Genomic DNA, 13,353 nt, shown 5'->3' with positions numbered 1-13,353 from the left:
TGGTTCGCTATCAAATTGGCGAGCCTTCTTTTTTCCTCATAGTGTATTATTAGATCGCGACAACGATAAACTAAATTTCTTTATGGAACTTACTGATTGCATGAATCTCCAGCTACGAGCACAGCGAGCGAGCACGTGACTCGGAGCAAATATCAACTCCGCATGGTATCTCCGCCTGAGCGAGATCATTTCAATGGAAATCCGTTTGACTTCTCCTTCCTTAACACGACCATATTCCACCGTTTCTCTCCTTTCCTAGCGCTAAATCCATCTCATTGTGCGTGCATTGGCATGAGAATTGTCAGCTTCTAGCCACACCTCTACCGCAAGCCCTCAACCAAACCAAACCGAGTCAACCACTGACCACAACACAAAAACAACCCAGCTCAACACCATGCTCTCCTTCTTCAACTGGGGCCCCAGCCCAAGCCCAGAAACAGACTCAAAGAAGCCGTCTCCAGCACCCTCCCAACCCGACTCCGTCCCCGGACCAACCGAACCGCAGCCGCAACCAACGCAACCAATACACCCGCAACAACCCTCCCCAAAACCCCTCACAAACCTCAAACTCCTCTTGGGCGGGATGACCTTCTTCACCCTCTCGCTGCTCATCACCCGCCGCGCCTTCACCAAGCGCGTCCTCGCCTCCACGCCGCCCTACTGGACGTCGTCTGTGTACCACCGGCCCCCCGTCAACGGCGCGGGGGATGCGTTCGAGGCGCTGAGCCTCGCGACGCTGAATGTGTGTTCGTTTGCGATGATGGCTAGTGGCGGCGTGCTTTATGCGCTTGATATCAATGGGGTGGAGGATATGCGGCGGTATGTGAAGAAGGAGATGGGGACAGGGACGGTGCGGGATGAGGAGGTGGAGAGGGAGGTGGAGGAGTGGGTTGCCAAGGTGTTGGGGGAGAAGTTTGGGATGGACTTGAAGAAGGAGAAGGAGAAGGAGAAGGAGAAGGAGAAGGAGAAGGAAACAGAAACTGTTGGAGGGAAAGGGGAGTAGAGGGCTCTCCTCTTGTGTTTTGGAAAGAAAATGTAAAGTGAAAAATCATCCTCTACTCTTGTATACTAGTCATATCACGTCACGAATCATGAACTGCATCAGATTGTACAGCTTATATTACACTGTGTCTGGTCACACTAGTTGTCCATCCGTTCGTATCGCTCCCGCGCTGTTTGCCTTGTCTTCTCCAGGAACTCATCGTACCGGTTGCGTGTGTTGCGTCCCGCTTCCTCGACCGCATCACCCAGCTTGCTTCCTTGCGCACCCAGTCCGACACCCTGGGCATACACCTCCGTGGCTATCGGGGCGGTCATGCCCGTCCCCTGAGCACCCAGTCCAGAACCGGCCGACCAGCCCATCTTACTGAGGAGCGACGCGCCCTTCGATGTTGTCTCCACTGGTGGCTCATCTTCCTCCTTCGGCGCAGCAGGCTTGGCCTTGGTCGACGTTCGCGAGCTGCCAAACGCCTTTCGACGCTCCTTCGCACGGTCCCTATACTCGGGGGTAGACTGAACGATGCCATGTTTGATGAGCTTGCCCATTGCTTTGGATTTCAATTCGTCATTCTGCAAATTATCACGATGCAGCTGACTGAGACGTTCGTGTCTGTTGACTTCAGCCGAGCTCTTGAATTGCCGCATGCACAGATAGCAGCAATTCCGATTCAAATCCGCGTAGGATTGTGCGGGAGGAGCCGCAGAGTCGGCCGGCGACTCTCGGCTTTCCGCGCCGCCGTCGCTTCCCTTCTCGTCTGCGTCCTTTTTCTGAATGCCATGCAGCTCAGCATGCCGATTACTCCAGAACTGCAGATGAGAGGGAACGGCAACTTTCTTGGACGCTGCGCTTGCTGCGGCATCTGCTTTTCGCTTCTTTGCCTTCTCTGCGTCTTTCGTACTTTTCCCTTGGTTTTCCGCTTGGCCCTGCGCGGTTGAGACTTGGTTATTGTCCAACTCGGCAGTTGACACCGTCAACTCTGTCACATATGCCTCCTCGTCCCAGTACATAAGCTTCAAGGATGGGTTGCTGAGGGGACTGAAGGTAAATCGATCCGTGCTCGCCGAAGGATTGATGACAGGTACAAACACGCCAGCGTGTATGTAGCTTACAAGAACAGGCTTTGAGGAGATGGTAAATTTTTCAAATGAATGAAGTCGCGCAACAGCCGCTTGGGCATCCTGCAAGAACAGTAAGCTTAAGCGACGTGAAGATCATGACAAACGTACCTGAACAGTGGCGAATTCCGCAAATCCGTAGCGCCAGCTCTCATTGCTTTTGCGGTCTCTGACCAGTAAGACACGGCGAATAGAGCCATCTCTTGCCCCCAGATTGGAATCACCGGTGGTGGAAGCCACCTTGGCCCCCTTCCTCTGGTTTCCCGAAGATCCATCCGAACTGGAAGCAGGTCGATAGAGCTTAGCCACGCCCTTTGCAAGAAGCTCCTCGGTGACAGAAGGCTCAAGCCCTCGGAAGAGAAGGAATTGCGAAGGCTGATTGTCTGGAGCCGCATCGTTGTCGCCGTTGTTCTCAACCTTCGGAGCAGCAATTCCAGGCGGACCGGCCGGGCCAGGCTCTACGCCCTGTCAGAAACCCGCCCTATATCAGACTGACGGAACGACTTACCAGGTCGAGGCGCTGAGCATCGGAAGCATTTATTGCGAGTCGAGTAGTTAACAATAGCACACTGTAACATTCCAGGTCAGCTTGCTAGAATATGCCACAGCCCCACCTACTCACCATTTTGCATGTCCAGTCACCCTCGGCCCTGGCACGAGCGCGATCCTCCCTCTCACGGCTATAGGCGATGCGGACTTTGGTACCCTTGTCATTATTGCCGGCATTAGGTCCATGCAGATAGATCGATGGGAAGTTGCGCTCCATAAAGTCGCGTGCAAAGTCAAGGTTCCTAAATCTGAGGAAGCCAAGTTGCCGTGATTTCTCTGTACAGGTCAGACATTTGTGCGCAAATTCCGACAGAAGAGGAACGTACTGGTTTGTCGGTCACGGATCACCCGAACTTCTTCTAGACCCTCGACGTAGTAAAAGTCTTTGAGCTCATTCGAAATCTGTTCAACACGTCGACCGGAGGACACCCGGTGACATGCACATCTCAGCTTCTTGCCATCAAGAACGTGTTTGTGACATGGAGTGTAGCTCTAAAACTCCAGAAATGGAACTTCAAGGGGGGAAGGAGTTTTCCAACGTCTTCTTCCACCATATCCACCGGCAACCCGTCCATCATGACTTCTCTGCTTTCCTGGCCGTAGTAAGGCTGTTGACTTCGACGAGGGCTACGGCTGCGGCTGCGACTGCGACTGTAGCTTCTACTCCGGCTGTATCCGGGTGAACGATATCCCTCTCGATCACGATCTCTGTAGGCCGGCCTGCCGCGTCGCGGTGGTGGTGGTGATCTAGACGGTCGCCGACGATAGTCATCACGGTCGCGGCTTCGATAGCGAGGTCGGGGATCGACTTGGTCTCTGGATGGTTCGCGTCGTCGATCTGCAGCTGGGCCTCGCGGAGGAGAGCGCTGGCCTTCTTCACTCAGAGAACTCTGTTAGTAAATCTCTCTATCGCAGAGGAATATATGGCCTCTAGAAAGCATCCGGCTTGATATCATGTGGGGAAAGAGAGCGTTTACCGCCAGGCGATCGTGATCGGGAAGGCGAACGATCATCGTACATACGACCGTCCCGATCGTCACGGCGCGGGTAAGGACGATGAGAGGATACCGGAGGAAATCTGCTGTCTTCCGGATTGAAATGAGACATGATTACACCGCAAGAAAACTGTTGACGGAGATTTGGAGAAGGACGATCGACTGACGGAGATTCATGCAGATATTCGGCAGAATCCTAGACCGCCTTCTGAACTCGACTGTCGCTTATACTTCCCAATCGGGCGAGGACTAGAACTATATCTCCTTCGCAGGCGATAGACCACGCATCATCGCTCGTTAATTTTTGATACACCCTATAGGCTTCATGCAAATAGTTGAAGATTGGCTGCTCTCGTACGGCTTGATTTTACTCGTAATTTCATAGAACTAAGTGGAACCACGAGACAAAATAGTTCTGTTGATGGTCCCATATTTCCTTTGATAAATACTGCGATGTTAACATTTTCTGGCAAAGTAGCTACATCACCAATAGCCACTAGCTGCCCACAAAGTGCACGTATACTTTCTTGCAATTTAGGCAATATATCAGTGATATCTAGTTTCAAAGCTTCTTCAAGCTCTTTCACGGTTAGAGATCGCGTTGCGCTTGTAGCCCAGGCAAGGATAGCTTTAATCAGCCTCTTCCCACGTGTGGCTTGCGACATCAAGTCCAGTGTTCTCAAGTAAAGATCTTCCATGTCCTTGGGCACTTCCGCAAGGACCAAGCGGATTTCCTCTTCCGAATGTGAGTCGGATAACTCATTGAGAACCAAGACAGCCCAAAGCCAAGGTCCTCCAGACTTCTCTAAAATTCTATTCGCCAGAGCAGCACGAACAGCTTCGGTCCTGACGATCAGGCTATTGGCTTTCGCTCGAACAAGGGTTTCAGTATCATTCTTTGTGTCCGCCGTTGAAATAAGCTCCACCCGGACTTGGTTATGTCCTAACATTGTTATACACCTTTTAATTTTCGAGGTTTGTCGGCTTGTGACCAGAATTCTCGGCGGGGCCGAGCGATCAAGCTTGGTAAGCATAATTTCGAAGAAGGATGACAGGTTTGTACACTCATCGAGAGCACCAATGACCCGATAGTGTCGATGGAAGTTGGTCTTGAAGATCCCGGAGGTGAATGATCTTCTCCAGAGGAACCGAGCCTCATCATTATCGAGCTTTACATCTCTTCCACGCATCTCAAGCGGTAGTTGTTGTATCCCAGTGTTTGCGCAAGCCATTTGAAAAGCGAGAGATCGAAGACAAGTACTGAGCGGCGACTTGGACCTGTCCCTGTCATTGAAAAAAAAGAGACTGCAAGCTTCATGCTTTATGCGTAATTGAGAAACCAGATATCCTGAAAGTACGTACTTGCCAGACGCAGGTTTTCCTTAGAGTTAAAGCACACGTGGAGCATTGGCGTCGTCGCTTTCCCACTCCAGGTCCTTCCGTCGATTTTATCCATTCGCAAGTCCCAGGCAAGCGAGCGTCTCGAACGAGTATCAAGTCCTCCTCTTACTTGTGGGACACGTCGAGGTATTCTTTCAGGTCGTTGATGTTGCGACGAAGTAGCCTTTCCTTCAATTTCAGCGCTACGTTGAATTTAGCGAGCTGCTTGCGAGAGCTAGGACCGAATCATACCTGATTCCGCCGCACTGTTGATTGTGAACGAAAGTACATTGCGGATGAGTATGCTATTTGGATCGCTTGACGTTACATGTAGAGCGATGGCCAGCGTTCAACGGTATTCGTCTCTCTTCGCGTGGACAGGATATTGAGTCCCAAGGGCGCTTTCAAAGTCTGGGCAGGGAGAAACTCAGGACGGTGGGCCATGGCCGTGTTGTTGAGCAAGTTGAATGTATGGAGCAACAGATTCTGGAGGTATCTATGGCTGGACATGATGAATGAACTGTGTTCAAGACATGTACGTAATGCTATCTTCGTTCTTGTTCAATGTTGAGAATGACTGTGTTAAATTACATCACTGTTTCGATCAAAGCCATAGCTCTCTAATATCGTCTAAATGACGAGAGCATCATGATAGATAGCCGGGAGTATACACATTGTTGGAGCTAACGTTCAAATTCTTGAAGTGGATTCAAACCCATGTCTGATTAACTTTGCGTTTGCTAGTCTGACTATTCTAGTTGAAGTGACAAATCCCAATGTTTCCTCAGAAACAACGACTTCAATCGCAATCCGAATAGCAGGAGCTGGGGGTGCAAGTCTTTCGCATTTAAGCGCCGGGAGAGGCTTGTCGGCAAGGACGTGAAACAAGATGCGTATCAGGTGAAACAGATGCTATCCAGCAGGCTTTTACCCCTGGGACGGATCATTAATTTCGACAAGCACCTCAAGCTGCACTCTCTTTTATCCAATCGTTGAGTAGTAGGTTTCCATCGTTGGCGCTTTTATATCGCGGCGATTTCATATATAGCGCCCCTCTCCATCATGGACCCGTGTGTTCTGCCGAAATGTTCATCCATCTCTTTTATTTCGGCGCTCTCCCTCTAAAAAGGACTTGTATATATATGATACACTATATTGAAGAAACTGTGACCGCATAATGGAAAACTCCCAAGACATTGATCCTAGCGTCCTTGCCGGTTGAGTGTTTCGACGTTCAGCAACTCCGAATGACCACTAATCTCTTCGGCAGAATTACCAAAGGGCTGCCGAGTGACATCGGTCGAAAGCCATGGCATCAGTTTCTGGGCTAACACCAACCGTGTCGATGTCGAGTTAGCCGACGGAACCTCTTTATCGTTCTTCATCAAGGTGTTGACTGGCGAAACTGGCAAGAACATGGTTCATGGCGAGTATGAGTCCATGAAAGCCATCTACGCCGTCTCCCCGGATTTCGCTCCAAAGCCGATTGCATGTGGCACATTCATAAACACGCCGGATACACACTTCTTCCTTTGTGAGTATCGCGAGATGACGAACGAGATGCCAGACCCGTATAGGTTCGCCGCGCGGCTGGCAGCTCTGCATCAGGGCAGCGTCTCCCCAACCGGCAGATTTGGCTTTCATGTTACGACATACGGTGGCAATCTTCCTCGGACCAACGGGTGGGAGGACAGCTGGGAGGTATTCTTTAGGAAGAATATGAGATGGGCGCTTGATTGCGAAATTGCAGCTAAGGGATATGATGCTGAATTCGATGAACTTGTTCCGGTCCTATTCGACAAGGTCATTCCTCGTCTGTTGAGGCCTCTTGAAACTGAAGGCCGATCCGTGAAGCCTTCACTTGTCCATGGAGATCTTTGGTATGCAAACTCTGGTATCGACCTGGAAACCAACAAGTCCTTGGTCTTCGATGCATGTTGCTTTTATGCCCACAACGAATGTAAGTGGATGGCATCCATCAGTCTCTGCACTGTACTATGACTGACAAGAAGGATGCTACAGACGAATTCGGTCAGTGGCGACCGGTCTGTAATCGTTTCGGGCCCGAGTATCTGGCCGCGTATCACTCATATGTTCCAATCTCGGCACCGGAAGAGGACTATGATGGCCGTCTTGACCTATATAAACTGTGAGTATTCCTAAGCCATATCAAGATTTCGAGTGTGCTGACTTGAAGCAGAAGCTTCAATACACATGTATCTGCGCTTTTCAAAGATAACCAAATCTTGAGAGAGCAGTATGCTCCATGCCCCATCCCCTTCGTTACTGCTGTAGAAACTAATTCCAGAACAGGGTACTCGGAGATATGAGAGACCTAGTCCGAAGATATGGATGGATGACTGCCATGCGAATGACAAAGCAGGTAGGCATTCCTTGTGTAAACCTGGATCAAGATAGTGTGTGATGGGCGATTTATGATATTGGAAAGGTATATAATGGATGTTCAACGAAAACCCTTACTTTGTAGAAGTTCCGCTTGCCCTTGTGAATTGGTTGATCATGATTCCCAGCGTTGGCTTAATTTGATAGTGGCTTGATGGCTTGAGCTTGTGTAGTTGTTCGACCGGGTACCTGAGTACCTGGCACATGGTCATGCGGGCCAACATGGTTCGCTCTTTGCTTTTTTCCACCGGAGATGCCGTACTTGACATGTTTTTGATGGTCACAGTCAGAAACCTAACTCTGATTTGCGTAGGGACATAATTCCGCAATATGGAGAGCATCTCTTCTGTCAAGGAATGATGAGATAGCCGTTTCATTCTGGCATTGTGTTCCACAACGAGCCACCTGAACGACCGGTGGTCGTGAGGACACACCGTAGGTCTTCAAGCGTAAGTGGAGGCGGATGGAGACTGGAGAGAGCAAAGCTTCTGCGAGCTTCCAAAAGCTCTAGAGCTAATTTCCTTCTGTGGTATATTAGGCGAGATCACGTGAGAGAGCTCTCATTCCGCGCCAACTGGGCGCGTCAGCCCTTCTGTCAAGGTAAACTGGGATTTGGCAAGTGGATTAATTCAAAAATTTAGGAAAATCTACTTCCTAATACTGTTTCCATGATGAGTATTCCACGGCCTATGTAGATGCACAGACGCATGTCAGAAATCCCGTCATGACCTGAGTTGAATGCGGAGATCTATGACGTGGCAGGATTGGCGGCGGGGGGAGAATACAGGGAGGGGTAACTTGTGGCTTGAGCAGATCTCCGATGCTAAGCTAGCTCCATATGGTCGAGATTCAAAACTGCCCCTCCTTCACAATTTTCCTCTTGCTTCCCCTCTCTCCTCATCATCAAATATCACATATCCACGTTTTCAATTAGCAATAAAATCAGCAATCATGAGTGTCAAAACTTTCTTCGATATCACCATCAACGGCCGTAAGTTTCTCCGTGGTTCTATCGAAGTGAGGGGCATGTTTCTGACCATGATTATCCTACAGAGCCGGCAGGCCGCATCACCTTCAAGCTGTTCAACGACGTCGTTCCCAAGACCGCCGAGAACTTCCGTGCTCTCTGCACTGGTGAGAAGGGCTTCGGCTACAAGGGTTCTAGTTTCCACCGCATCATCCCTCAGTTCATGCTCCAGGGTGGTGATTTCACCAAGGGCAACGTGAGTTTACTCATCAAACCTACTCTGGCACTGAAGCGAAAAGAAAAGTTCTTACGAAGTATACTGATCACCGCTGCAGGGCACTGGTGGCAAGTCCATCTACGGTGAGAAGTTCGCGGATGAGAACTTCCAGCTGAAGCACGACAAGCCCGGTCTGCTCTCCATGGCCAACGCCGGCAAGAACACGTACGTCGCTTCCCCCGGTATCTCCTACTCGAGTTCATCAAATATTGACATGTGACCAAACAGCAACGGCTCCCAGTTCTTCATCACCACCGTTGTTACAGACTGGCTTAACGGCGCCCACGTCGTCTTTGGTGAGGTCGAGGACGGCATGGACCTTGTCAAGAAGATCGAAAGCTATGGCAGCGGGTCCGGTACTCCCAAGGCAAAGATTACCATCGCCGACTGCGGTCAGCTGTAATGAGTAATTGTCCTTGCATGATTGCGTCGGACTGTAGTTGCGCCAAAGATGCTCCATTTGAGTACAGCTGAATAGCCTAATGAGAGCCAGTGACTAGGTCTTTGAACTAGTGCATTTCATACTTGAGCCTCGTAATTCTTGTAGCTTCGAGTGACCGTAGTGCACTCAAATTGAACATCACCAATTCCAAATTCCCTGCAAGATCAGATATGATACGAATACGGGCCCTGCTAAAGGAAGATTTTACACCGCATAGACGTCCTTCATCTCAGCGCAGTGAGAAATATGCAGCGTATCTCCATGGGTGCAATACTCTAATACAGTAAGAGCTATGAGCATTTCGTTCGCTATCCCTAAACGATGATCGGCAACGCTTCCGTCAATCAGAGGTTCAGCCTTACATCTGGCTTGCTCAGAAGAACATGCAACTTTACAATATTGAGCACTGCTTTCCGGGTCGTAATGCTCGAAAGCATGTGCGTTGTGATCGGTAGCACAATCGTACGTCAAACGAGACTGAGTCTTGAAGCACACACCATTGGACGTACAGACTCTCTCTGCAAAAGAAGATTGTAACAGACATCGTAATCTGAAGCAAATCAGTTACAGGAATTGAACTTGAAGAGATCGACCCTTGGAATTTATCTATTCAACAAGTATCCAGTATCATCACAAAAATAAAGCCAGCCGATAGATCCGAACTGAAAACAGGAGGTGAACTGCGTGCATAGCTGTATGCCGTACACAAACCGAGCAGATACAGCTGAGCAAGAAACAAGACTAATAACAAAAGACGATGGCTCCTTGCAGAAGTTAAAGAGTCCCGGGAGACAGGCCACAGTCAAGGCTCTGATGTGGGCATGGCTGTCAGGCGTAACCCTGAGTTACTGGTCCTCGCTGAGCAGGCCGAAAACTTGCATGTCCGGCACCATTGACAAGTGGCAGCCAATCCCATGCCTCTGCGAAACGAGCACTAGACTGAATCGCTCGTTGCAGCTCTGATCTAGAGATCCGCAGACGACATGAATAGGCAACCAGCCTATATCGCCGACTCATGGAGGAGTTTAGGCCGCCCCTTGCATGTCAACATACGACTGGTATTGGCGTCGAGGCAGGTTTTTGCAGCAATGTGCTCGGGTTGAGAGATCGGCCAGTCATGCGATGATTTTTCGTTCATCCTTGGTTGTGGTGTTGTCCAAGAGACCATGGTCAGCGAGCTTTGCTGCACTCTACAACGCACCTCATAGGGGGAGCTCCTCGAGCAGATTATGTTGGTGGGCACCATGTCTCGCAGATTCCTAGTGCTTGCTGGAGTTCTTCGGCGTCTTGAATCTGTTCTGGGTAGGAATATGGTGGCGGGAGCGTTGGCGGATTTCTGTGTGGTCAGCATATTTGAGGATCGACCAGTCGAAAATTGCTATTATTCCGGTGTATACTGTTTCTGGTGGTCCGCTGTATCCCGTCGTCAGCCACTGCATAGCGTTATTGCCTGTAAATTCTCCAGATAAGTCGAACTAGCCTCTCGTGTTTAGTACTCAGTTGACGTCGTTTACTTGAGTCATCACTGTCGGCCTGCGGGACGTCCTCACAGTTCTTAGAAGATGCAGCGAACCTGCTCCAACTGAATCAAGTGAGACACTAAATGTGCAAGCCGTCCTGTATCGCCCATTGTGTCCGTTATCTTCTCCTTGTTTCTTGGCTCATGGTCCTTAACTTGTCGTTGTATGGTGATGGCCTGTACAGAACTCGTCGTGGTATGTGAGATTGCCATCGGAAGTAATCACCAATTTTCTGACCTTCGTTTCGTGTGCGACATGTCCCAAAATTGTGACTAATATACCCTTGATACTGTTCATGAGGCCGTCTAAGGGTGGCTTGCACTCGAAGGAACACGTATCAGCCAGCTCGAAGCCTCGCAATCACATTAGAAGACGATTAGTTTAATCTCCGGGCTAGATATTCGAAAATTGCCTGGAGACGTACGTTTGTCAAGGAGATGACCCTGTTTCGTGATGGTGGGCTTCTATCATCCATGGATAAAGCAGGTATGTACTTACATCAGTCCATCAGTCTAGTCTCAGAGTACGTGAGTGGATGAAGAGAGAACATGCCAGTGCTTGATCATATATCAAGAAATAATGCAGGAAGAAGATAAAGTTCAAAAAGCGAAGTGGCTGGAAGAAGAGGGAATTTAGGTTGTAGAACATTCTATCCTATGGGTATAGACCAACTATATTCACGTAACAGTTTCCGAAACACAGGTTCATTTTGAAGTTACCACACTCTACATGAATCATCAGCTTGGTAGTCACAGTTTTCAAGAAGAAGAAATGAATATACTCACGAATTCTTTCACCATTCTGATTTCACCATGCCCAGAGTCATCCTCTGAGAGACTCAAGCGGGAGATCTCTGGTGACGGGACGGCATGCACATTCACTCCCCCTGCAATATGTACGTCATGTTTCCCTTGAGTTTCATACTCTAGATTCTGGTACGCATTCTGGTTTCTCTCTTGCAGTTGAATAGGGAGTCCACTCCAGCTGTTGGTGGTGATGGAGCGTTTTTTGATACGGGCTGAGGAGGCGCTGCGGTTGTAGTGGTTTGCCGCTTGCCCGGACGAGTTGTAATTGTAGTTGTAGTTGGCGCTGCTGGCATTGCTCGTGATAAAGGTCTTGAAGGGAGGTAGGCAGCCGACGATCATGGCTTTGCAGGTCAGCATTGGCTGCATAGATGGTCGCTGGATACAATACATACAGATTGAGGACTCGGCAATACTCCAGACGGCCAGAGCGGCTTGATCCGAGTACGCTTTGCCGGTGATTGCCACAGCACGGATAATGGCTGCAGCGATGATAATAAATCCGAGACAGAAGACGGTTGCTAGGCCGAGCTTCTGGTGGAGGTTCATCTTGGTCTTCCACAGGATGCGGAGGGGGAGGTACATAACTGTACATCTCGTTAACTCTTACCGCAACACCTCTTGAGGGGACATACTCATCAAGTCGGTGATGATGTCGACAGCCGTACTGTAGCAGATGGAAATGACAGATCCTTGGATGTCAACCGGTTTGGTGCATTTTCCTGATGCCAGTCAGCTAACGCACACCAAAGCTCAACGACCACAATACCGAATTTGAAATAATCCGACGGAGGATGACAATTCAAGATCGACGCCAGCCAGCATCCAATATACGCCAATACCGCGAACGTTGCAACTCCCCACCATACCCGACGATAATGCGGCAAGCCATCCGAAATGAGCCAAAACAGCGCAAGGAATGAACCCTTGATGCTCCAGAGCACCGACCAGAAAATGCCGATGATGACGAACTCATAATGCGTGTACTTGAGAGCATGATGGACGATATCAGGACCGGTGACGTTCAACACCATGTAATAAAGATGCGGGGCTTGCAGAGTCTGGAGAATTGCATTGGTGACAAGGAAGACCAGGGCCAGGAGAACGAAGTAATCGTCGGCCAGGAGACGCTTCATGCGTTGGATGCGGATCGCGAAGCGAATGGAGGCGAAGATGATGCCTAACCCGGCACCAGTCCAGGTCACTCCGATCAGTCCATTGACAGAGAGCTGAGTTGCGATGCCCTGAGGGGCAATATTGGCCATGATGGGAGCACGCGGGTCATGGGGAGGAGTTAGAGAGGGAGATACGTCTAAGAACTAGAATTCCACGGGGAGAGGAATGGATTGGCAATATATTATAGCTGGAGAAACTGTCATTACTTCTATTATTCGGCATGGCTACAAGGAAGAGAATCCTGTCAAAACAGTCAAGATTTGACTTTGTAAGGTGCATACTGACGGCAAAATTGGTCCAACAGGATTCGAAACAAGGGGGATAACTCCGTCCCATAGACTCCATGACCTGGGATCTGGTCGAGTAGACTAAGGTACTCTGTAGGGAACGTCGAATTAGTTGAATGCCAGATTGCTCATAAATGGGGCCAAATCTCTTCTCTGAGCCGGATACTGGATAACTATCGAACGGATATAGACTGGAGAGCGCGCTAAAATGGACTGGACAAGGAGCCGTTTCAACATCCTAGTAGATGAGTTCCTATGGCTGAATTTTCGTTAATAATGGGATAGTGAGAGACATGGATGCATTGATCTAGCAGGGATTATGCGAGGCTAAGCAAAGTCTCTCTGTTGCTGTAACCAATTCAACGGTGTTGCAGTAGGCTACCGTGGACACTTGGTAGCATTTATATCGCGACATTGTTTTGATATACGGGTCGCACAT

The 13,353-nt window shown here is 49.5% G+C and overlaps 5 protein-coding genes across 5 annotated transcripts; 3 read left to right on the top strand and 2 right to left on the bottom strand.

The window, feature by feature from the left end:
* Positions 1-394: 394 nt before the first annotated feature.
* Positions 395-1,003, top strand: CDV56_105721 (uncharacterized protein; the record flags this gene model as incomplete). Its single annotated transcript, XM_026759340.1, has 1 exon — positions 395-1,003. One exon carries the CDS (start codon positions 395-397, stop codon positions 1,001-1,003), a length of 609 nt encoding a protein of 202 aa, XP_026612652.1.
* A 137-nt stretch (positions 1,004-1,140) lies between these two features.
* Positions 1,141-4,609, bottom strand: CDV56_105441 (uncharacterized protein; the record flags this gene model as incomplete). The annotated part of the gene is made up of 7 exons (XM_026759060.1): positions 1,141-2,178; positions 2,227-2,573; positions 2,624-2,684; positions 2,738-2,940; positions 2,991-3,066; positions 3,329-3,543; positions 4,183-4,609. The coding sequence occupies 7 exons, from the start codon at positions 4,607-4,609 to the stop codon at positions 1,141-1,143; spliced, it is 2,367 nt and encodes a 788-aa protein (XP_026612651.1).
* Positions 4,610-6,216: 1,607 nt separating this feature from the next.
* CDV56_105233 (uncharacterized protein) lies at positions 6,217-7,192 on the top strand (the record flags this gene model as incomplete). The annotated part of the gene is made up of 3 exons (XM_026758852.1): positions 6,217-6,256; positions 6,310-6,999; positions 7,062-7,192. The coding sequence occupies 3 exons, from the start codon at positions 6,217-6,219 to the stop codon at positions 7,190-7,192; spliced, it is 861 nt and encodes a 286-aa protein (XP_026612650.1).
* A 1,201-nt stretch (positions 7,193-8,393) lies between these two features.
* PPI1 (peptidylprolyl isomerase) lies at positions 8,394-9,089 on the top strand (the record flags this gene model as incomplete). The annotated part of the gene is made up of 4 exons (XM_026758707.1): positions 8,394-8,433; positions 8,496-8,665; positions 8,745-8,851; positions 8,915-9,089. 4 exons carry the CDS (start codon positions 8,394-8,396, stop codon positions 9,087-9,089), a joined length of 492 nt encoding a protein of 163 aa, XP_026612649.1.
* Positions 9,090-11,352: 2,263 nt separating this feature from the next.
* CDV56_104801 (uncharacterized protein) lies at positions 11,353-12,716 on the bottom strand (the record flags this gene model as incomplete). Its single annotated transcript, XM_026758420.1, has 5 exons — positions 11,353-11,373; positions 11,434-11,795; positions 11,847-12,038; positions 12,087-12,173; positions 12,221-12,716. 5 exons carry the CDS (start codon positions 12,714-12,716, stop codon positions 11,353-11,355), a joined length of 1,158 nt encoding a protein of 385 aa, XP_026612648.1.
* Between the last annotated feature and the right edge of the window lie 637 nt (positions 12,717-13,353).

The sequence above is a fragment of the Aspergillus thermomutatus genome (genome assembly GCF_002237265.1).
Source record: "Aspergillus thermomutatus strain HMR AF 39 chromosome Unknown NODE_163, whole genome shotgun sequence".
NCBI lineage: Eukaryota > Fungi > Ascomycota > Eurotiomycetes > Eurotiales > Aspergillaceae > Aspergillus > Aspergillus thermomutatus.
Note: the sequence above shows the minus strand (reverse complement) of the source record. Positions and strands in the feature narration are given on the sequence as shown.